This window comes from Nannospalax galili, unplaced genomic scaffold, assembly GCF_000622305.1.
Source record: "Nannospalax galili isolate Female #2095 unplaced genomic scaffold, S.galili_v1.0 scaffold98, whole genome shotgun sequence".
Taxonomy (NCBI): Eukaryota; Metazoa; Chordata; class Mammalia; order Rodentia; family Spalacidae; genus Nannospalax; species Nannospalax galili.
In genome coordinates, this window is record NW_008342013.1 from 1,284,581 (window position 1) to 1,310,877 (window position 26,297).

General features: G+C 38.6%; 1 protein-coding gene across 15 annotated transcripts in view; it reads right to left on the reverse strand.

Moving 5' to 3' along the window:
* Positions 1-26,297, reverse strand: part of Bnc2 (basonuclin 2) — a 435,111-nt gene that overhangs the window by 117,444 nt on the left and 291,370 nt on the right. For all 15 annotated transcript variants that reach the window (XM_017799278.2, XM_029565769.1, XM_029565767.1 and 12 more), the window contains one exon: positions 3,664-3,899. In XM_017799278.2, the coding sequence (XP_017654767.1) occupies positions 3,664-3,899 (236 nt within the window). The remainder of the gene's footprint in view (positions 1-3,663; positions 3,900-26,297) is intronic.

The window sequence follows — 26,297 nt, forward strand, 5'->3', positions numbered from 1 at the left end:
TACAGGCTCCTTAACAGATACGCCAATCTTTCTAATCTTCCTTTTTCTTTGAATTTCTTGATGTGCAGAGGATAGCTTCTACATGAGTTTAGAATGGCCTGCTCTTTTCCAACCATGCCCCTTACTCCAGATTGGAGAGATCACACACCTGCTTTGCGTCCACATTCAAAATTACTGCTAAAGATAGGAAACACATAAAGGATGTAGGTCTGGGCCCACAGAGAGTTAAATTAATACCCTGGCTTGACCAGTTCAGCTTACTGTACATCTTCATTTGCCCAGTAATACAATCTATAGCCAACTGCTAACCAAGTCAATATGTGGTAAGACTAACAGCCACCCTAACCTGACTTGATAATTATTCTCCTTTAACTGACATAATATTCAATATACTGTTGTTGAGCGCAGTAATGTTAAAATTGATGCCTTAAGGGCTACAAGGCAATTGAGTTTTAGCCAGATAAAATGACTTGTACACTAAGAGTACATTATAGGGTTCCTTAGCCCTCAGATGCACATTTTATAATCTACCTGTACAAAAATGCTACATGTAATTATATTCAAAGTCATTTGTGCATACCTTCTCATTAGTATAATAATTTCTAAAATACTGGCCAGTAATCAAGCAACAACTTTAGAAGAAAGGGGGTTATTTTTATAGTTGAATTCTTTTCCTTTTACAGATGAATATTTTTTCTTTTACAAAATTTTCTAAGTGCCTTTAAATGGTTATGTATCTTGCAACCTTTTTCTTTCACTCTAACTCGAGAACTGTTTTCACAAAGAACAAGTATATTATACATGCTAAATGACAAAAATGTCTTTAAATAAAATCAATAGTGTCAATTCTATCAATATAGCAAGACAGAAATTAAACCAAGTGTTCCTCTAATGTACAAAAGCTATGATTTTTCTGAAAACATCAGTTTTAAACTCTGAATGAAGAAATGATGTATTAAAAGTTGAGACTTGTCAAAATTTACATTAGTTAATGAAAACTTAATTATAAAGTGTAAGAATGACAATGTTTTTTATATGTAGTGTTTCCTCTCCTAATAAGACACATTATTCATGCTGATTTGAAGCCTTTGCTGAATTTTTTTTTTGCACTTCTCTTGGAACTCTCTCATATACAATGGAATCTACAGTACATTTTATTTATTTTTTAAAATTTATTATCTTATGTGTATTAGTGTATTGCTGGTATGTAAGTGCACCCATGTCATGTTATGCCCACGGATGTCAGAAGAGGGCATCGGATTCCCTGGCACAATAATTATAGGTGGTTGTTAGCTGCCATGTGGGTGCTGGGAATCCAACCCAGGTCCTCTGCAAGAGCAGCCAGTGCTCTTAACTGTTGAGCCATTTCTTCAGGCCCCTATAGTACATTTTAAAGAAATATATCTTCCATATTCTCCTTAGAGTCATAATAAAATGTTGGGAAAATAAATACCTAAATATGTATTTCATTTTTAAAAAAAGCTCTGGTCAAGGCAGAGCAGTAGAAAACAGTGGTATTATAATGTCACAGAAAAACCAGCAGGTTCTGCATTAACTGTCATCAAAATGCTATAGAAAGGGCTGGTGAGACAGCTCAGTGGTTAAGAGTACATGCTGCTCTTCCAGATGAGCTGAGTTCAGTTCCCAGCACCCACACCAGGCAGCTCACAAAAGCCTGTAATCCCAGCACTTCACTTATGTGCACAAATGTCACACAGAACATACATATACACATAATTAAAACAATCAAAAAATAAAAAATTAACACACCACGGGAGCTACTATAGAGTTATCACGAAGGCAGATCAGCAGAGCCATGCATGTATCTATTTGTTTGAAAGAAGAAGACACAATATCTATGTTCCTATTCTCTCAGGCAAAAATTTCATATGGAACTAAACTACAACATTGATGGCAGAAGCAAGTAGCATGGTGGGGACTGCAAAGATGGCACTTGACGGGTTTTGGATAAAGAAGACTGTGAGCTAACAATTCTCGTCAAACACCTGTACGAGACGTCAGCAATCATGTGGAAATGACTGCAGAAAGAACCAAGCCAGCACAAGCAGTGATTGTGGACGTGGCTGGGTGCTTGCTTTTCCCTGGTTCTTCATCCTGGACCTCATGCTCCTTTGTATCTCCTGACTTCCCAGGACTTATTAGCCTACTTACCACGCTGAAATGTCTCCATCCAGAGGCAAAGAAGAGAACGCTGGAAGCACACTCCATCAACTGAAAACAGTGTATGATTATCACCTTCACCCCATCCTCTGAGGGCCAAAATTTCTGAGCTTTCCAAGCTGAGACTCTCCCTAAACTAAGAAATCATTCTGTTATGGGAGCAGACAGGTCGTTCTACGTCCTGTTTCTACATCTGTTTACTATCCTACTGCTCCCCTAAGACCTAGAGGAACCAGGCAGGAGAATGGCAAAAATCTGTGTGTTCTCACCCCAGGTAAAAGCATGGGGTTGAGGGGAGACACTGAAGGCTCCTTATTCATCAGGGACCCAGTCTGTGCAGTACAGGTAGCTGGCAGCCAAGGTCTTGCATATTACATAGGGAGGCTCTGATCATAAACACTGGAAGGATCTATGGTTCTAAAAGGCTGCCACAGCCACAATATTTTTTTCATTTTGGAGTGGTCAGTTCTCTTGGTAATATGTCCATAGAGAACTCCAAAAACTACTTCAGAGTCCACCTTTTCTAAATGAAATCTCCTTAGACACAAGGTAGTGTTCGCTCAGGTTTTTGGATCCTGGGGTCTCCCAATACATTGCTCTAAAAATTTACTCCTGAAGCGTTGCAGGAAGGAAGGTAGACAAGGAATTTCCGAGGCAAAATAAATATTGCAAAATGACTCATAACATAACACAATAAAATAAAAGTTGAAAAGCACAGGGGTTTGGTGGTATGGAAGAGACTCTGGTCCTCCCAGATAACTCTGGAAACCCTACCACACCAGACGTGCCACTGGTATTTATCAAAAGGGGCTCCAGGCCAGACAATCAGGTACCTTGGTCAAACTTATAACCATGTCTGTAGTTTCAGAATATCAAACTCTGAGAGTTTGCTGAATATGCAGGCTGACAGATTCTGAAGGCTGCAGTTCTTCTTTTGATTTGAGGGAAGACAACAAATAGTGAGGGCACACAGCAGTCAGGAAGTACACTGTGCCTCCTGGGCCTGAGAAAAGACCTTCATGGACCCAGATAGAGCGTGTACTCATATTTTCAACACGTCTCTCTCATCTCAAAGACACTAAGACTTACTGGGGGAATTAAGACAGCCCAGTTTGTAGGGAAAAAGAATTGGATTCAAAAGGTGCAAATAGCTGGGTGTGGTGGTGCGCGCCTTTAATCCCAGCACTTGGGAGGCAGAGGTAGGCATATTTCTGTGAGATCAGCTTGGTCTATACAGCAAGTTCTGGGCCAGCTGTGGCTGCAGGGAGACCCTGACTCAAAAAAAACAGGTCAGTTCCCTTCAGCTACACACATTGCTAAGGATTGACAACAGCCTACTGAGATAACTCCTTTCCAAAGCCCTGACCAGTAGAAGGTACGCATATCTGGGCCTACAAGGGGCTAGAGAAAAACCTGTGTGCCCCCAGCACTCATCCAACCGTCTGAGAGTTGTCTTAGATGCAGAATTCATCCTTCCCCTACCTGAAGGATGTATCCCCGGACATAGTCCCGCAGGGTCCAGCCCAGGCCATGCAGTATGTGTAGCACTTCCTCTTGCTTCAGAACACTGAAGAGCCGGTCTAGCAGGATCTTTAGCCGCACGGGCACTGCCTGCGTTCCGTAGAGCATCAGGCTGCTGATGTCAAACACCACATTGGACTGCACAATCTCCACTTGAGTGGGGTGGTACAGATGCTGTGTGCTGAGTTTATCCAAAGCTGTGGTCATCCCACCGATGTCCCCGGGATGGAGCAGGAATAAAGAGACAGAAAGGACAGAGACAGAGAAATTAGAAACATCGCTATATATTATCAGGGCTCCATTTTGACAGACAGATCATAAACAGATATTTAAGCAAAGGTCTCTCTCGTCCCTGTTTTGCCTTTTTTTTTCCTTTGACTTGGTGCTTATGAATTACAGAAAATAGCAAATATTTAAAACATGTAATTTATAGAGCATCATCAAGGATGCTTTTTAAACGACAAGGATGACTCTAAAAGCCTGGCTAATCAATGTGCTAACTGAACTATAGTTCAGGTTACCGTAGTGTCCTCTCTTCCTCCCCATATACATGCAAATTTAAACTCATGCTGCACAAACAGGTTCAACTAATACCACTTGCTAAAGTAAGATTCACTGCCTGAACTAGGTATGGTGGTGCATACATTGAATCTCAGCACTGGCAAGTCTAAAATAGGAAGAATGTGATTTCTAGGCCAACGTCTACTATTTAGTGGGACCACTCTTTAAAAAAAGATTCATCCCTTCTAGCACCCCTTATTATACCTAGGTGATTTAAAGAGGGGAAAGATTATTCTTTAGACTATAGGGTGCAGATCACACGTTTGTAATCATAGCACTCCGATGGCTCATAAAGAGGCGTGGGAATTCGAGGCCAGCCTGAGCTATTCATATAATCCATGTCAACAACCACAACCACATCCACAAACAAGGCCTAACACAAAAGGAGTAAGGAAAGCTGACAGCTGTGTGGAGAGTTAAAAACTGTAACTCAAATTAGCTAAGGGAGATTATCTGAAATTTTAGTGCTTCCAATTTTTCTCTTGTTTGTCTGTGGGATAGTTTTGTGTTCATCGTCATGGTATCTTGAAGTTACTTAGTTAACAGCTCTTACAAGAGTGTCAGATGAAAATGAAAGTAAATGACTAAAATGAAAATCTGGGAATTTCTGTGATTTCAGCTAACAGTATTAACTCAGTCAGAAAGCTGAGGCAGGGGGCCTGGAGAGGTGGCTCAGCAGTTAAGAGCATTGGCTACTCTTACAGAGGGGACCTGGGTTGGAGTCCCAGCACCCATGTGGCCGGTAACAAATGTCTGTAACTCCAGTCTCAGGGGAATCTAACACCCTTTTCTGACCTCCATGGGCAGTGGACACAGGTGCACTTACATACAAGCAGGCAATATACCCATACACATAAAATTAAAATATTTTTAAAATTAAAAACAAAGCTGAGGATGAGTATAATAAAGACTTGGAAATTCACACTTCAGCAACTATGTTCTCTTGTCAACTAAATTACATCTCTCTCCTAGAATTAAAAGCCTTAACATGTCACACGCCTTTAGTCCCAGCACTCGGGAGGCAGAGGCAGGTGGCTCTCTGTGAGTTCAAGGCCAGCCTGGTCTACACAGTGAGTTCAGGTCAACTGGAGCTACAGGGAGACCCTGTCTCTAAAAGACCAAAAGAAAAAAAAAAAAAAAAAAAGCCTTAACATCATAAATTCTAGTCACCATCCATATCCGAGCCAGTAGAAAGTACTGCTAATAACATAATGCATATGGCCCCATCTTATCCAACATAAATGATGAAGGCTACACATGTCTCAGCTGCAGGGCTCAAAGAGATGATGCCGAGATTAATGAGATGATCAATGATAAGCACCTAGAACTCCTCAAAAGACTACGAAAGGCATTACAATTAACTTTCAGAATTACACACACATGCTCTAGAGATTAAAAAAGCAAATACCACAAGCAGGAAAGATGGTCATCTGGCCTTATGAGTCAGGCAAACAGATATCAGACAACACCCTGACCCGAATCATACCTACACCTAGAGAGCCCAATGTTTCTGCAAATTCTAAGCTATGGAATGGCCCGTGTCAAGTGCTTTCCCTAACACTTTATTACACAGTAGTATTGCCTACAGTTAAAAAAAAAAATTGCTGGCTGAGCCACCCCTATTTTAACATACCAGCACTTCTGCATAATAATGTAAAGATTAAAAAGTACATGCACATAGGGATTTTTTTGTGGTCTGGTGTGTGTGTGTGTGTGTGTGTGTGTGTGTGTGTGTGTGTGTGTTTGCCCACATGTGTAGTTTCTAATGTGTTTTTTAGGGCTCCTCCTTTACTCTAGTTTCCTCCTCACTTGGAGTCACTAGAGAGTTCACGTACTCTTGATAAATTGCTTTCTTACATCCACAGTGTAAAGGCCCTTATCATTTACCCGCTGGCTTCATTCAACACATTTACTCCCAGGAATACTTTGTCAAAGAGTTCGGGCTTCCTCGTGGTTCATTTCTTGCAGCTGATTTGTCTGATCTCTCCTATTCTAGTGGTTAAGTCAACTTTGAATAAATAGCTTTAAAAATTAATTTAACGTTTGGGAAAGATAAGGGATTTACAAGTCTAGAGATTGAAGTTTTCTCTTACCCCACAGGGCATTTAGGCTGCAGAAAGGCAGGAAAAGGGTATTACTATCCTAGTTCTTCAAGTACAGCTTAACCACATAGCCTTCTGATGAGTGGTTGATCTGCTTACACAGTCTAGTGATAGATTTGGGGAAATCTGCTCCTCTTCCACTTCCTTTCATCAACCCTCCTGAACCTTATCAAACATGTCTGAGTTTGTGTTCTGACCACAATAAATGAAAAATTGAGAGGATCCCAGAGAGAGGAAATGACATCAAATTTTGATTTTTGTGCATAGCCTTGGTACTCGGCACTTCTGAAAAGTGTATGTAGGTTATGTTCAGATGTGTTCAGGATCAGAAAGCAAAACACAGTCCCTGTCCTCAGAATCATTAAGAGGCTGGTGATTTTAAAAGGGATTAAACCACTGAAAGAGAAAGAGAGATATAGTTCAGATCATTATAAAAGCACAGGTAAAACATGTAAACTACCTTTTGTGATCAAATAGTGAGACATAGGGATATTTCAGGATTATTCTTTTTAATTTTATATTTATTTATTTATTTTTGTGTGTGGGGTGTGTGTGCCTGTGTGTACGCGTGTGCCTGTGCATACGTGCTATGGTATACATATGGAGGTCAGGTAACAACTTGTGAAGCTGGTTCTTTCTTTCTGCATTGTGGGTTCTGGAGATCGAACACAGGTCATCAGACTTGATAGCAAGCTCCTTTACCCACTGAGCCATCTCTCCAAGCTATGATTATTCTTTATAAGTGTATCACATATAAAGAAGTAGGAACAGTGTGATAAAATGTATAATATATATAGCAGGGGTCAACAGCTTACTCTACAAGCCTGATACTCAGTAACTATATTAATTTCTCTTTCACAGCGGCTCACTTGAGCATTACACCAGGAAAGGAGCTATACCTTGGTAAGGCTGAAGGGAATGGTGTATGTGTGTGTGTCCCAACAAAAGTTTATTTATACCAATAAGCAAATGGCCAGTTTTAGGCCCTGAAATGGGAGATAGAAATGTTGGCCAGAAAGCCAGTAGCAGTTACAACAAAGCCCAAATACCAAGTAATGCAAAGTGTCCCAGAGATGACCTATAGACAAGGATGTAAAAAATCAATAGCCCAGCTTGTAGGTATGAGCTATAATTTCAGCTTGAACACAGCATTGAAGACTTATCATTCTGTTAAGTTTCTACAGTGTATCAAAATAGAGTGCTTAATATTTCCAGGTCATATTGAGTCACCAAGTGCTGACAACTTTTGGAGGAATGAAAAGCCAGCAATGACTCTTCAAGTGTCATACAATACGCAAGCTGATACTTGGACTCTGATGAGCTTCTAGATCTTCATTGTCTAAGGAGGATTCAGAGCTGAATCCTGTAGGGCTGGGAACATGAGTGAGGCCTATGGGGATGGGAAAACCAATATATTACATCCCCTGACCACAACAATGGTGGAAGAATGGACAGTAAGATCAAATCTAGGATTTTAGTTACACCTAATGGGGATTTCTTCTCTTTTCTCTCTGAATTAATAGCTAGTAAGAATGTTAGTAAATGTGAATCATTTGAGTGGAATGACTTGGACTATAAGACAATGTTAAAAAGACCTCATAGTGGTACTGATAATTAGCTTGAAGTTGGTATCATCTCTGGAATTTTCAGTTATATGACCTGAACAATCTCAATATATCTTAATCTCTCTCTCTCTCTCTCTCTCTCTCTCTCTCTCTCTCTCTCTCTCTCTCTCCCTTCCTTCACTCCACCTCTCTCTGAATTTCAGTATTTCTCCCTCCCTCTGTCCCTCCTTCCCTCCCTCCCTCCATCCATCCGTCCCTCTGTCTGTCCCTCCATCCTTCCCTTCCTCAACTGGAAACCAAAAATTAAGATATGGTCATAAATTCTAGTTTCCATCCGTATCTGAGTTACTGGGAACCCTACAGCTGATAATTCAACTACCTTTTGGGGAATTTCAACATGTAATGAAATTACATACCATGTAATTTCCATGTCTTGTCTGGTTCAACTAAAGGTATATTAGTTCTAATCCAAACACAATTCATAATTTCTGCAATGAATGAAAGGAGAAATATCCTAAACAATTTCAGTTCTTATAAAAACGTATAAAGAGTGATATATTCAATAGCATTAATAAAGAAAAGTAGCTGTGGGAGGGACAGGTAAAGGAAATGGCCATTTAAGCACTTACTATATGTCTACTATCATTCTAGGGTTTACAATTACCCCAATGAGCCCCTATTTTGAGATTTCAGGCTCAATGGAGTTAAGTAACCAACTAAAAAAGTTATTTGGCAACTTCACTGAGGAAAATTCTGTTTCCATGTGCTCAGATAAATAGGAAATCTCTAACTCCCAGCTATCTGGGCTCCCTGCCCATCACTCTGCTGAAGCAAGCATTTCAAAGGTCACCAACACCTGCCTTACTGTGAAATCCAATAGATTTTTCGTTCATTATTCTCCGTGATCTCTCCATAGCAGCTGACCTTATTGATCATTACTTCTCCTAAAATGCTGTCCTTCATTCATGCATACATTCATTTGCTCTTCAGCACTTATTAACAGACCACTGAGATAGAGGCTATATGTAGATAAAAAGTAATTAACGTGACCTCCACCTTCAAAGACAGAGGAAGGAGTTATAAACACTGTAAGAGACTCAATAAAGTTTCTGTGGCACAAGGAAGAAAGAAAAAGTTTGTTGGGAAGGCACAGTCTTCTAAGTTAATTAGGATGCTGGCAGGGGGCAAAGGGATGGGCAGTGTGGGCAGGTGGAATCAAAGGAGTGACCCTCAGTCACTGTGTACATCAGAATTAGATCACAGACAGCGATCTCTCCTAGAGTTTCTGCTTTAGTGGGTCTTTTTGGGACCAAGAATGTACATTTCCAGCAAGTTTTCACAGGACCATATCACTGAACTAATGAGTGCAGTATGACTGAAGGGCTGAACATAAAAATGAATAGCAAAATCTTGGAGAGGGTTTCAAAAGGTTAGATGGGAGGACTGTAAGGAGCTTCAACCCTAACAGTAAAAACTTATGGAGCGCTTATAATTTTATTTTTTATTAACAGGATAAATGTTATGTAAGCTGAAAATAATTTTTAATGTTACATATGAAATCCTAGCAGAAGTATAGACATTTGTTAAGACAACAGTTGTTAGTATAGAAAACATTACACATGTCTGTCTGGCAATAACAGTAGCTTAAGAAAGTACAGGAACCTCAACCATGATGCTACAACTCCATGGCATGGAAAGGAGTAGAAGGAACAGGTTTAAGTTTGAGAACGCCTTACAGGTGATTCTCAAATAAACGCCTCATCTACAGAGTGTACTGAAAAGTGTCCAACGATGAGAATAGGCCTCCAGATCCCCACACTCAGGGGTGAGCAAAACTTTATTATTTTCAACACTTACATATCCCTGATTATGACAGCAGAAAAGGCCCTAACATATATTATTGATGCTTACTCTTTAAATTGAACTTGAATATCTTCCTGGATCTACAGAATTTGCCAAATATACTTGAGAAAATGTGGACAGAAATTTCACATAATTTCCTTCAGACAGTATGCTTACCACTTAATAAAGTAGTAATCACCTATGCAATTAAACAATATAAAATACTTATTCTATGACCTCTGGTCTCTACACTGGTACACACAAGTGTACATGCATACAAACATGTGCACCAGTATACACCTCATATACACACACCAAAACTGGTTTTACATGTCATTAATTGGAATTTTTATCTTACAAAAGTTTTGAATATTTTCTTTAGTCTCTTAGTGAAATTAAAAAAAAAATAAATGTTAATTATTAGCAGGATATGCCTTCTTTCATTATAAGCATATAAACAGTTTGATCATCAGATCCAGCAAAATTAATCAATGTTTTTACAAATGATGTTACATAATGTCTCTTTAAAAGTCCAATGCTAGGCTGTGCTACACACATGACAGCACATGTATTAAAGTAATACTAAGACGTCTAACGTACTCCTCATTTCATAAATAACCTAAGCAACTTACATATTATAGTACAGTATTAGTAATTATCTGAATACAGCATTCATATTATAAACTGCATACATTAATCTTGTTTGTACTCCTATTTTATTCTGGAATTTAAAATTTATCATATACAGTATATCCCATTCCTGTTGATTGTTTTGGAGACAATTTTCTCAAATGCATATTGGTACATTCATTTGAAATGAGACACAAGCTCAACTTTCTCTAATGAGGTCAGGTTTCTCAGCTTTGTTTGACTATGAAAACTGGCTTTGACAACTTGGGCTAGATGTGGAGATGTTTGTGAATCAAGATAACTAAATTTACAACAATAAAGCAAAAGCATTTTTCAAAAAAAATTCTGGCAGTAACATGAATTAGTAACTAAAATGATATTTTCATTTTTCAACCTTTTCTTGTGAATACTGGAATAAACCATTTGCCTCTAAGTGAAGCTGAACTGATTGACACAGGGATGTGGATGGGAATGTGCTTGGAGTGAGGTAAAGCAAGACTACAAATGACTGTGACATTCTGATTTGGAGGATCTGGAAGGGAAATCTGCTGAGGGGCAAAGGAAAGCAGGAGGTTTCCAGAGAAGCTGCCTCCCCAGATGCTCTCTTGTGCTAATCTTCCTGTGACAGCTGATCTATAACCTTTAGATGTAGCTCCATAACCTCAAATCCAAATACACATTCAATATTGGTGGGAAAGGCAGGGCTAGGAAACTATGCCAAAGTACTTCCAATCAAATTTTTTTGGTATGTGTTATTTTCTCATAGGTGCTTTTTTTTTAGTGCTATAAATTTAAGAAAAAGGAAAACAATAAAATATTCCATAATCCTACTACACAAGACAATTACTGTTTGCACACTGATAGATCTGCATCTTTGTTCAATGAGTAATTTTATTTAGCTGAGATGGTAGATACTGGGTTCTATTTTGTTGAAATTGTTTTTCTCACTTAACATTATCTAGCAAGAAAACTCAAAATTATCTGACTACTTCTTCCTCTCCTATGCAGCCAGTCACTTATTAATACCATTGTAGTTTTTCATGGATCAATTCCTTCTTTCTGATCTAACTAAACAGGGTTTTAGACCCTTATGCCTCTCTTGTCACAATAGTTCTTGACTAGGTTTTGGTCTTCCTGAAATACATTTAACATCATCTCTGTTCAAAAGTTTCTATTGCTTTCCCCAGTCTGTTCTGACACCCCAGCCCTTCACCCCTCCAGTACACACTCACAGGCACACATATGCATGTATGCACACATTAAACATGGTCAAGAGAACTTGATCAAGTTCTTTTATTTTCCAGCATAGTAATTCTCTGACATGAGCCCTCTTTTCTAACCAAAGTGAGCTATCCACTGATATCCTAGCATTTTTATATTTGGTCACTAAATGGATACTTCCAGACCTTATGTTAAGCTTCAAGACAAAAGAGAGATGAATCAGGCCTACTTGAAGTTAATATAGTAGATGTGACAAAAGAGACTTATAAAATATACATAAACACAAAATTACATGTACATGTGGCATTCAATCATGATTTGCATGGGGGCAGTATGGGGTTCAAGCAGAGCCATGTCGGCTGGACCTGGAGAAGGCCACATGACAGTAAGCTATAGAAACAAGCAGGGTTCATTTGCATGGCTTTGTTTATCACAGTTTATTTCCAGTGCTGTCCCATAAGTGTCCGTCTTCTTTGTTATGAATGCTTTTGACTATTCTTTCTTTTGAGCTTCAGTTGTGGTTGTTTCTTTTCCCACAAAGGTTGGCGAAATCTCCATATCCAGGAAGAAACAGCCTCAGCAGTAATGGCACTTACATACCAATCATGTGAGTACCAGCCATTGTGCTGCCTGTCTGTTGAGGTCACAGCAGCTTGGCTTTAGGCAGCACTAATATCTAACACTGTGGGGTGTTTAGGACTCACACTGGTGAATCGATGAACAGTTAATAAAGGAGAAGGCAGTTACACTCCTTGCACTGAGTAGGTAAATGTTGCTGAGTCCACCATGCCGCTGGATCTTACCCAGACCCCTTTTCTTCAACCCTTCTTTCTTCTCTTCACACCTCAAGGGAACAGGGTGTACAAAATTACTACAATGTAGAATGTAAGGTTGGGGTGCAAGTTTGGCAGGAATTCTTACAGCTTTGCATTGCTTAACTTACTCTCTTTCCTATGACTTCCAACACTTTCTAAATAAAAACAAGATGAAAGTCTAGTACTGCAAAAAGATGGGTCATAATGTCTATACATTATGGAAATCATTTGCAACAGTAGCTCACATCATTAGAATTTGATCAATGTATTACATTTATAGATTCAAATCTACAGAAAATGTATAGACCTATGAGAGGTTCAGAGAACAGTCACACAGTAAGACTGTTAAGAACAGCTTCCACAGGGCTGGAGACATGGATCAGCAGTTGAGAGCACTGTTAGCTCTCATAGAGGACTTGGGTTTTGTTCCCAGAACTCTTATGGCTGCTAACAACGTTCCTACCTCCAGTTCTAGGGGATGAAATGCCCTCTTCTGACCTCCATAGGAATTGCATGCGTTGGTGCACTTAAGTACATGCAGGCAAAACACTCAAACACAATTAGAAAAAAGAATTAATGAATAGAATAGAATAGAATAGAATAGAATAGAATAGAATAGAATAGAATAGAATAGCTTAAAGGTATTTTTATTTTATGAAAGGCTTGGAGTTTAAGATAAAGGAAATAGAAAAGTATCCTCTTTGTGGAGGAGTAGGATGCTGGGGTTGAACCTACGGCCTCACATGTACTAGGTAAGCCCTCTAGTATTGACTTATACCCCATGTCATCTCACTAATCCATCCCTTCAACTACTTTTCAATATGCAGAATTTCATCTAGAAAAAGTAAAAGCTCTAACTGCACAATCAGAATTCTAGTTAGAGGGGCTGGAGACATGTTCAGCAGTTAAGAGCACTGGTTGTTCTTGTAGAGGACCCAGGTTCGGTTCCCAGCACCCATATGGCAGTCATAACCATCTGTAAATACTAATAAAATTTAAAAAAATAGAGAAAATACTAAAAGTCAGAATTTTAATTGGAAATGTATACAATGCAGGCCTCTTGACTATGAAGTAAGTTGCAGAGGAATCACAATTTACCTGTGTTTCTTTAAAATGCCAGAAACAGAACCTCAAATTAGCAATTAAAACAAAGGAAATCTTGAGTTTGCCTATAATTTCAACACATTTTGAGAAGATCTATAGTTTTTCGAAGAATAGTGGTAGTTAAGCAACAAGACTCAAAAATTTTAAAAAAGATGAGTGACACATATCTGGATGAGAACTCTGTTCACTGACAGAAACACCAATGAAGATGAAAGCTGGAGCTTCTGTGGTATATTATGTAAATGTGAAGTCAGAGCAAAACACAGTACAAAATATGCAATAAATGTACAGTAACATTTCTGACCTTAATAATAACTTAAGCAACTAATGCCCTTTATTAATTTTTCACACATAAAATCATGCTGAGATGGGGTATCTAATGAAATTTGCTAACTATTTTTATTTCAATTTTCAATAACAGGAATTACTCCAAAGCTTTCAAAGAAATTAAAATAAATGTAAACCTTTAATTCTAGACTTCCCTTCCAATATTCCTATGAAGGTCACAGAAATAAGGACACATTCAGATACTTTTTTTCTTAATGTAAGAGTATAAAAGTGCTTTTCACTGATCTTAGAAAATTGGCTCTCAGTGATAGTTTATAGTTCTTAGTTTCCACAACTTTTAAAAAAATATAACTTTCTTTAAAAGTCAAATTCAAGTGACTTTGGTGGTTTGTACAAGATGACACTCACTGCAGGCCTTGTGTCCAGTGGATTTCATCTAGGTCATAGCAATGAGGAGCTAACGGCCATTATTTTTATTCATCTAAAGCACAATGAAGATTAAAAGCCACCCACTCTGCTGACTAAAACAATTAGAAATCAGTGGGAAGTATACAATTTATATAATGCTGATTTTTAGTATTGGACTGGATATTTTAAATTTTTAAATGTCCCTTTGAAATTATCTTATAACTAAAAAAATAAAAACACATTAAAACTCATCCTTTTATATTGGGAACAAGCTAAATGAGTCTTAAATTGCAAGCCTAGTTAGAGAACTCCGTCTCTTGCCTTGACTATCTTTAAGATTCCAAATTATAATAGTATCATGTGATTAACATCTAGGAGATTTGGACCCTATGCTAATTTCCAACGGATTAACATTTAACACATGTCCTTAGGAAAAATTTTTTAATGGAATTCTTTCCATGATTATTGTCAAAATTCTAAAATAAAGTTGTTAGAATTTTGTTACAACAATTTTGGGGGTCAGATTTTAAAGTTCTGAGTACTTATAAATAGAATATTGTTATTGCTTCTACCTCAAATGTCTAGATCATAATTTCTGAGTCGATGTAGGTGAGTGGTTCCTCATTCTCTTGCTAATATGACCAATAATTTTCTATTATACCATACTTTATAATAAGCACATCATACCCAATATAATAATATGTCATTTCAATGTAGCTAGCCCATGAACTTCTACTGGTTTAATGGGATTTTGCGTATTTAGAATTTCATCATAAAGGAGCCCTTTGGAATCATTATAACATCAATTCTTTTCCATTATAAGACTCCACTCTCTTACGAGGAAAGGCTGTCAGAGCTCCAGGCAAAAACTTAACCTTCTCATAGACTATAAGACTGATCCTAATAAAAGCCTCGGCACTATGGGAGCACAATGGCAAGTGGCAATAATGGCATATTAAACGTATTTTAGTGAATCAGGAGATAATGGAAAAGGAAATGGTTGTGATTAAGAGAAAACTCCTGATAATTTGAATACTATTTAGATCTGCAAATTTTGTCCACTACTTTTGGGGTAAAGAATTATGTAATTGGGAGCAAATTAAGTATAAAATAAATCATGTTCTACTTAAGTCACAACTTTCTAATTGAACCTGTCAAAGTTGAATTAATTAGGCTATTTATAATACCGAGGCGAGAGAAGGCTTACTTATAAAAATTAAGGAAAAAAGAGAAGACATGATATGTAGTTGAAAGAGCTAATGTCCCAGCCTGGTGATGAAAACTTTCAGTCCATACACACAAAGGGTTTGCTATCTTTCTTGAACAAATACTGTTGGTCGTTTTAGGTTCTAAAGGCTATACTGAGGCTCTACAAACCCTTAGCACAGTCTACCTACATATCTTATGTAAATGACCATTTTTTCCCTTATCCCTTAATAGATGAGGTATAGTTAAATATTCTCAAATGTGACTCTAAACTGTAGGGAGGGAAATGGGACAAAAGTAGTGCCCCCAAAGCCTCTTTACCACCATGTGCTACATTTAATCAGCTGCAGTTGGTGTGTAGCTTTCAGAATGAGGGGCTAGACACACAGAAACACCCACAATTAATCCAGGAGAGAATCTGAGCTGCACTTGAGACCATATAACTCATATTTCAAACTGACTGGCATATCCCCCCTGTGGCTTTATGCATAATAAAGTCTTCAGAACCGACTTTGGAAATCACTAATGTCTAGCTGCAGCACCCATAAAAGTTGGCTGTCAACGTGTGGAGGCTCCGAAGCCCACAGTCCTGGCAGCAGGTTCAATGGGGGCTGCTTTTCCTTGGTTTACCCCCTTCCTTCTCCCGACATGGCCCCCATTTGGGGGCACATCTTTGCTCATATGCAGCAAGTCCACTCAAAGGCAATAAAGAGAAGATTGAATCTGAAAACTTGACAATAGTTGTAGGAAGAGATTTAATAATTAAATGAAAATAGGCTTAATATTATTTTTACTACTATTAGTCTATCTAATCTTGAGTTGCCAAGGCTAGCTGAAAGTCAGCTACATAAATCCTGTTTTATCCAATTTTTACTTTCTTTCTTGTCTGTTTTTTTTTTTTTTTGGTCTTTTTTGAGACAGCGTCTCCCAGTAGCCCCAGCTGTCCTGGAACTCACTATGTAGACCAGGCTGGACTTGAACTCACAGAGATCCACCTGCCTCTGCCTCCTAAGTGCTGGGATTAAAGGTGTGTGCCACCATACCTGGCTCTTTTTTGTCTTTTTGAGACAGGGAGTCCCTGGAGCCCTAGCTGACCTGGAACTCCCTATGTAGACCAGGCTGGTCTCATAGAGATCCACCTGCCTCTGCCTCCTGAGCACTGGAATTAAAGGTATGCACCACCATGATTGGCTTTCATCTAATTTTTATATCAATTAAATGTATGCTGACTATAAAGCAAAGCCCACTTAAAAAGTAACTACTGAAATTTTATAATTTGCCACTTAAGTGGATTGCATGTATTTTTATTAAAACTCAAAGTTTGAATTCTCATATAAACAAACTATTAGCTTTACAGGCTTAATTTCCTTGAAGTAGCATATATCTATATAACACTTTCACTAAGGAAGTATTGTTAGCAAGTTTTAAACTCTATCAGATATATTAAGGAACTATTTCAAGAGTAAATGAAAGCAGTAATATAAAAAACTAGCAACTGGAGCCGGGTGTGGTAGTACACGCCTTTAATCCCAGCACTCGGGAGGCAAGCACTCAAGGCTAGCCTGGTCTACATAGCGAGTTCCAGAACAGCTGGGGCTACAGGGAGACCCTGTCTCAAAAAAGACCAAAAAAAAAAAAAAAACAAACAAACAAACAAAAAAACCCAAAACCAAACCCCAAAAAACCCCAGCATCTGGTAGGAATCAACTAAAACAACCCGAAATGATCATACTCAGTCTTTTTAGTTTTTTTTTAAATGGATGTGTCACCTCTGTGTAATATGTATTTTTTTTTTCTTCTTCCCAAAAGAAGTCACCATGAAATCACATTTAAAATCTATAATCAATCTTTATTTTTCCTCCTGCATACACAATACTTTAAACTCTGGGTTATCTCATACACTTCTAACACTGACATGCGTTTTCTTCTGGATTGCTGGGTTTTCTTAATGCATATATCAAGTATGAAACAGCTTTGCATTGGTGACTTTCCATGGGATCAAATAACCTATATAAAGATTTGCTTATAACGGTTAAGAAGGCAGTCTTAGGGCTTAGGAAGCCTAAACTAACCAAATTCCAAATTCAGAGGAAAAGAACATGAAGAGCCAGAACAAAACCTGAGGTTGTTTCATTAGTATGACCAATGAATGACGGATCAGACAGGGAATTTGAAAGTTGCCACCCCATTCCCTGTTATTGTAAGTTATCAACACAGCTAAAACTCTTCTGGAGTTTAAGCAACTTTGGGCAAAGTTAAATTATTTTACACATCAACAGAGCCTCAGCTTTTAGAAATAAGTTTGGGGAAATAAGGTGAACAAAGAAATGGGAGAGGTAGTTCTTGCTACTTTAAATTATTTTAATTACGATCATGACTAATTTCTAACTAGAGAAGTTCTATCCATCAGTACCAAAAGACACAATAAAAATATCAGTGCAAACTGGGAAATGTAACATTGTAACATTTCTTTTTTCCTTTAGACATTTGACTGTATTTAAAAACCAGTAATAGAAAACACTTGCCAAATTCATTTAGTCTCTGACTGAGGCACACATATGTGATCTCCTAATTTACAGCTTGCACGTACAGATGTTCACACTTAGTAAAAAGGCTTCTTAATAGCTTTTTTAAATTAAAAGTGTGTTGATAATAGGTGTTTTAAACATATCCAAACAACACAGCTGAACTGACAAATGCCTGTCTTCGTGCCCCACTATGACTCACATTGTGGCAAGAGTTTATGAGACAGAAAAGGTTATGTGACTAAGTCTCATGCATAGAGAATAAATGTTACCCCCAAAGTCTCCAATCAAATCTTTCATTAATCTTTTTCTCACTATGATCTTTCTCCAAGTAGAAAATGTTAGACTGCTACGGAGTTTATGTAGCTAAGAGCAGAACTACATAGCCGTTGCTTGCTGCCTGCAGGATTTTCCCTCTGTAAAACTTTGAACCCCATCCAGCTTTGACACACTGCCTCTTCAGTTAATAACTATCAAGTTTCCCCTTGTCTCCTGTCTACTTTTCTGTGAGGCAATTGCGCACTCAGCACCCCGAGATAATAACACACATCTATAAGATAAAAGCAATGGCATTAATGTAATTGTCTGCCTCTCTCTCTTTAGCCTAATCTTTTTTTTCCTTCAGTTTTGACTGCCTGTGTGACACCTGTTTTTGTCTCCTCTGATCCTACGACAGGTTTTCCGCTGACAAGGTTTTTGCCTGACAGAGACTCTGCAGACAAGAACATAATAAAATATGAAGAAGTGCTTGTCAGAGTTGCTGCCAATGCTCACATGAAATAGAGAAAAAAATGACTTTTCTAAAGGGGCCCTGCAATGGTCGCTTTTGGCATGTCAGGAAAAAGACCTTCGTAGCCAAGTTCTCCAAGCCAAACAGGTGTTTTCTTTTATGTTAGGAGCTCATTTGTTTTTTAATTTTTACTGATAGTGGAAAACATGATCAGCCAAAAGTGGGGAAGCAAGAATTTCTTATCCTCAGATTATTGCAGGAAAAGGGGTTTGGAAGAACTACCAAAGAGGAGGACCATACTTCACTGTAGGCCGTATCTTCTTAATACAACAAAAATGCCCACATCTGTTAATGATTCTACAAGTTTAACTTCTTTAAAATTTACTTCCCAGCTAGTTGAGCTATAAAAACCTTCCATGTGTCTCTCACTTTTCTATCTGATGATTCGGAGGGAACCATGAAAGGAAAAGTAGAATGAAGAATAAAGGCCTGGGAATAAAGACCAGGAGTCAGAGTCTTACCCTAAAACAGGAAGAGGCTACTGCGAAAGAAACAGGTAATTAGGGATCAGAAACTTCTGGAAAAACTAAATTCCCATAAACCTTTGTCTCATATAAGACACAGAAGCTGTGACATCAGGTACAAGCACAGTCGCAAAGACGAAGTAACCCTTCCACCACTCCCTGCGTCAGTAGGAGGATCAGCATCATTCAACAGCTATCCTCCCATAAGGCGCTCAGAGCATACAGAAGAGTACTCACTTGCTCTGACAGTGAAAGGTGGGGAGTGGCAGGAGTGGGCACTCTCTCCTCCCCTGTGAGCAGGGCATAGGGAAGACTGGACAGAATCAGTATTTTAGAAATGCTAAGTAGGAAGCTCTGGAAAGAGTTCAGAGTGACCAGGAAGCGATTTGAGCCTGAACTTTGGGCTTTCAAGTTCTCACATCAATTCTAACCACTCTGCCACAAATCCTCTTCAACCTAAGACTTAGTTCTCCAAGTTTATACTGCAGCTTACAATAGCTGTGTCTAATGCCTTAAAAAGAAAAAGAAAAAAAAAAAATTGGGCCTCATATATCGCAGGCTGGTCTCAAACTATGAAGCCAGGGATGATCTTGACCATCTGGTTCTCCAGCTTCCGAAACCTCCTGAGTGCTGGAATTAGAGACATGCATCACCATGCCCAGCTCTCTGTGGTGCTATGGATAGAACTCAGAGTTTTATGTGTGTTAGACAAGCACACTCCCAATGAACTGTCTCCAGCCCATGAAGGCATATTAAAAAATTTTCTGATTTATTTATTTTTATTCTCTGTTTATGAGTGTTTTGCCGGCATGTATGTTACGTGCACCTGTATCATGAAATACCTGCAGAGGCCAGAAGGGGGTACCGGATCCCCCAGAACTGGAGACACAGATGGTTGTTAGCTGTCATGTGGGTACTGGCAAGAGAACCCTGATCCTCTGCAAGGGCAGCCAGTGCTCCTAACTGTGGAGCCATTTCTCCAGCCCCTCGAGTCACATGCTTTAGTTTTGTACTTTCACTGATGAAAGTGAAAAGTAAACAATGAGGCTAACTTTAAAAAAGCATATATTTTATTACATGTATCACAGATATTGATATGGACATAATATAAGAACACATCTTAGTGACAATTTTATGTTCTTTTCTTTTTTTAAAAAAACAACATTTTGTGCTGGAGAGACGGCTCAGTGGTTAAGAACACTGACTGTTCTTGCAGAAGACCCGGGTTCAAATCCCAGCACCCACATGGCAGCTAACAACTGTCTGTAACTCCAGTTCTAGGGGATCCAACAGCCTCTTCTGTCCTCCATGGGCACTGCACGACACAGGTGTACTTACCTACATGCAGGCAATACACACATATGCATAAAATAAAAATAATAAATAAAATATTTAAAAAACAAAACAACATTTCTAAACTCTGGTTTATGCTTACAGCACATCTCAGTTTGACTTGCCACATTTCTGAAGGAGAGGTCTTTTTTTAATATTTACATTTCTTTATATTACATTTATATGTAAATTTGTTATATTTTATGTGTACGAGTGTATTGCCTGCCTATATGTGAGTGCACCCATATCATGCAATGCCGTGGAGATCAGAAGAAGGCGTCGGATTCCCCTGGAACTGGAGTTAAGGATGGTTTGTAGCCACCATGTGGGTGCTGGGAATCGAACCCAGGTCCTCTGCAAGAGCAGTCAGTGCTCCTAACTGCTGAGTCATCTCTCCAGCCTCAGAAGGATAATTCTTAACGGAGATGCAGGTCTGCACTACGGCTGCTTTTACATTTGTTCACCAACTGAATCTGAGGCCCAGATATACTGTCATTTCAATTAGATGGGTTTGTACCCCATGTCTAGTATCACCTCAACCATTTAGCAGTTTGGGAAACCCAGGAGTTGAATGTGGGGATTCCCTTGACTACCAGAGAGTAGCTCAGAGAAGAAATACTACTACTCCTGGATCTCCTAATAGATACTGCTTATCAGCTACCCAGCAATGGCAGTAGCTCCTGGCTTCTATGGATGTAGCTTTGGCTACATGCTCACAACAGATTAATTCTGGAAGATATGAATAGGTGTAAACATTTAAGGAAGAATGGGACGCACAAACACCTTTCAGGGCTCTAAAGCGAGAATTCTGTGTGAAATGGTATCCTTATCCAGTGATTTCGTAATTCTAGAAGGAGTAGAGGTAGGTTGCAAGAAGTCACCAGTTATGAAGAAACAGAGAAAAATGGTGGTGAGCATATCAGCACAGCCCTGCTCAGGCATGAGTCCTTACGACACGGCTGAAGCTACCACTGTATCTGAATAGGGCATCTGATAAGAGGAGAGGCACAGAGGGTGTTTCATTTGTCACCCCTTCAATTTGTGTTCTGCTTAACCTGGTGAACTCTAGTTAATTAAGATGTGCCTATAAACAATTAAGCTTCCTGTAGGATCATTAGCAAGACATAAAAATTTATGATGTAATAAAATGCAATAAAATGATAAAGCAGTGAGCTCATCAAAGTACTTCACATACGAAAGGATAGGTGTGAAAATAGGTAAAAGTAGCTTTAACTCAGTTTAAAATATACCTACTTCTGGGTTTGGGACATTTCAACAAGTAAGTACATTCTACAAGTTCATTTTAAGTGGTCTTCACTTCTCAAAATGTGACTCTTGAGGTGAAATTTTCCTTGCTTCTGTTCACATAAAGGTTCACATGACATGATAGGATATGTCACCCTTAAAGAACTCTGGCCCTATAGCTAAAAGAACTGGCACTAGCACGCAACACTGAAGAAACTGTTGTGTAGAAGGAAAAAGAAAGTTCACACTATGGTCTTCCAGAACTGCCTCTTAAGAGACTATTTCTTTCCTTTTATACATATATCCCAGGCTAGCCTCGAACTTGCTATGTAGCTGAGGATGACCTTGAACTTCTGATCCTCTTGCCTCCACCTCCCAAGGGTCTAGATTCTTAGATATTATCATAAATGTTAATGTTTAGGATGACTTTATTGACTTCATAGTAAGATTTGCAGTGAAAGTGCTTATGCCAGAATATTGGAGTAACCACCCTCTTTCATTTCATCCTCCTTAAACCACTGATATATTTAGGCACATAAATAACTGGGATATAGAAAAGACATTAGTCTTCCTACAACTAATGTTTAACTACTAAACTCTGACAAATCATGTCCATTGTTCTGCTTTAGTAATGATAACAACTAACACTTTGCCAAGTTTTTACTACATTCAAAGTATCTAGATTATTTCATTTAACCTCAAAGAACTCTATGTCTTAGGAGTTACTGCTGTTCACATTTCTCATAAAAAATTAGGAAAAATTTACATAACCTAGAAAAGATTCTACTGATAATAAGTGTTAGAGCAACCTTAAACAAGTGACTCTAAAAATTCCTATTTAAGAGCTGTACTTTTACCCCACTTTCTATGCTGCCTCTTCTTAATTTACCTCAAGCTTCTTTATACCCTGGGATAGAGGTCTTTGTACTTCAATCTCAAGATCCTCCAAGAAAATTCCTCACCAGTAGAGCAGCACTGATTGTACTTTGGAGACCAGATCTTGCCTCACTGAGCCTACATCTCATTGAATTCAATGGAGCCAAGTAAAAACATCTGATGACCTAACTGGCCGGAAGGCTCAGAGCTTTGATGAGGAGGCACTGTTTGTACTAAGCTAACAGAAAATTTAAGGAGTGCAAACCAACAGCCCAAAGGTGGTGGGCTACTAAACAAGCAGCTGAGGGGCTCGTGGGAGAATATGAGTGCCATTAATCAAGCACAAACTTCTACATTTCAAAGATGTCCTCCCTTTATGGCTTATCAGCTATGATCAGGGAGAGGAGACAAGCAGAAGCGGGCACTCTGCCCTCAGGTCAAGCAACAAAGGCTTCTGTGCCAGGCAGGAAATGGCCTTGTTTTTGCTCTTAAATGAAAATAAGTGGAGAAATGTTCAAGGACTTTGCCTGTTGGGAAACCAGGACCCAGCTGCTTCACCAGAGCTATGAGGCAGCAAAAGCTGGTTCTCTAACAGAATTTTAAAGGTAGGCACCAGAACCAAGTTCTGGTATACTATTTAGAAGAACCAGGTCTATTAGAAAGACAAATTCTCTTAAGTAGATACTGAATTAGTGCCCTTTTCTAGACCAGCACACCAAAGAAAGAGGACTAAGATGTTTAAAGGAAGAGGAGTATGGTGTCTCTATAAAGAGCCCTAGAAGCATCTTCCCAAAGGATCAAGTTCCAGTTCTGCCATGGCCAAGCCTACATTCACTGTACTATGTTGAGAAGCACCCAAACCTTTATTGCATAGATTACCAAATCCTGAACACCTGATAGAAACGTTTTCTTCTAGAGCAAGAGCAAAGCTCACTGTTGATAGACCATCTCCAGACCAGCAAACGTGGGGCCAGAGCTTTGCTGTTGGTTAATACATAGGAACATTATCTTCCGTTGGCAGAGGAAAATTAGAGCTTTTTTCTCTTCAGTTTCCTGTGCTTATCTTGATTACTCTATGAACTGTCCTATAGACAATGATGCCAATTCTCTCAGAATGAACAGGGTGCCACAGAAATCCATGTTTTACTGCTTATGAGTGAGAATTTCTAATGGGAAGGGAGAAGATTAGAAGAAAACTGAATGAGAAAGGAAAGAGTGTTGCAGAGATACAAGTTGGGGACATATTAATTTCGAAGATGTTTAGACAATTCATGAGTATAGTACAGACTAAGACAATTATTAAAGGCATGTGAATGCTTACATGATAAAATGACAAAATATTAGTTTTTTGGTCTGCCCTGCTTGAGTTTTTATGAGGTACATGTCTCCAAAATATCTGAAATATTTGTAAACAGAATTCGAAGATCTCATGATTTTCAATGTAGGATTATATAGCTGTGAGTTTTGATTATATGATGCCCAGGATTCTGATTTAGAGCTTTATTTTACAAACCGATTCCTAATAGAAGTTTAACTCTAGCTTGTAAATTTAACAAATAAAATCACAGAACACTTGGCTACATCTGCATAATGTGTACTTATACTAAGGGCCATTCCAATTTGTTATTGAGATAGTCTGTACTTTCTCTTTGAGTGAGGGTCTTTAGTCTGATAAGATACATCAAGTAAAATACGAGAATTCAAATTTAAAGATTTTGAGACAAAAAAAGAGGAAAAAAATTACTTCCAATGGATTACAAAAAGTAAGCTTTGAAATTGGAGCTAGAGAGATGGCTCAGCAGTTAAGACTGTATATTACTTTTACAGAAGACTCAAGCTTGGATCCCAGCATGCATGTCAGGTGACTCTTAACTGCCGGTGACTTCAGCTCCAGAGGATCCAATGCCCTCTTCTGATTTCTGCAGGTACCTGCACTCATGTGCCCGTATCTCCACACAGACACACACATACACATCAATTTTTAAAAATGAAAAAATTAATAAAACATGAATAGTCTTATAGTACATTAAACCATAAAGTATGGTGACATATGACTCTAAATTAACTTTATTCTCTTCACCATTTCATATGCTAAAGGACCAAAGGTATGACAGGCTTTATGTTTAATAAATAGCTAGTAATGGATGACACAGATGATGCAAGACAAGCTTGTTCATTTTACACTAAAACAAAAGTGTTTGGATAAAATACAGGTAGGAAAGAGGCAGACTTGATGAGCCAATAATTAAAATAACAATGTAGGACTGTACTTTCCTTAAATGAACTACACGTAGTAAAAGGAAACCACATTTATAGAAAAAAATAAAGAAACGGTCTAAACATTCCAGTGCATCAGCATTTTTACAGGGAGACAATAGTCCATAGAAGTAACATGAAGCTTAATGCAGATCACCCGGAAGTGAATGGTGGGCAGCCTTTGCACAGCTTGCTGCAAAGGTACTTCCTTTCCTTTAATGTCAAATAGTCTATAAAGAAAATAATTTGATTTCTCCTTGTTCTATGAGAGTTCTATGACTCTCTTTAGGGTTTTAAGATATGCTCACATATTGGCACAAATGTTATGGGAGTAACCAAACACTTTCTGCTTGGATTTGAGGCCCACTTCACAAGATGGGGCCCACAACTGGCCCTGTTATCACAGTTGAGAACCTGTGGCTAGACAGGTCACAGGCTGTAGGGGAGAATCTACTACCATTATTCTGCTAAATGGGCATAGTATTAAACCAGCTCCTAATGACTTATTGTTATGCTTATAGATAAATGCATCTCTCATCTCTTACCAGGGAAATTTCTTCCTGTAGCTGACGGTGATTAACACAGAGACCCACAATTGGCCAAAGCTTAGAGAACAAGAGACTGGAGTTCAGCCCTAAATGGGACACCTATAGCACAGTCTCTCCTCCCAACTTTCAGAATCATTGTGGAAGAGGGGGGCAAAAAGATTTTAAGAGTCAGAGCTGGTAGACAACTACAAGGAAACAGTGTTTTCCAGACAGCAGGGCAGATGCATATATGAACTTACAGCAATTGTGACAGCATACACAAGACCGATGCAAGCTCAAGCCAGACAGAATCTCAGCATGGGGGTGGGGTGGTCAAGAAGCCCTGCTGAGGAACTATTGGCAACTGATAGCTGCTGGGAGAAGGAGAGTCAGTTTTCTTTAACTGACTAGTTAGGTTGATCAGACTCCAAGGGATGAGCCCACACCCAAGAGTTTTTGGGAAACACAAATTGGACTCATATGCCTTTAAAAAAGTAATAATAGAGGACACAGAGTGGGTGAGAGTAGTATGGTGGGGGCAGAGAAGGGGGAGGGGTCTGAATATGATTAAAATACATTATATGAAATTCTCAAAGAATAAAAATATTTTAAAAAATGTCCTCAGCATGCTGCTATAGATTTACTAAGCTAAATAATACACTGTTTATTCATCAGTTCTCCTATTCTACCCAAATGCTCATCTAACATGCTATCAAATTTAGAAACAGAGGAATTATTATTTAGCTTGAGGAAAGGTTAATATCAGCAAAGTTTTAAGAAATAAACTTTATCAGATTAAAATTACTAGTTTAGTAAGGGGAAAACATTTAAAATAAAT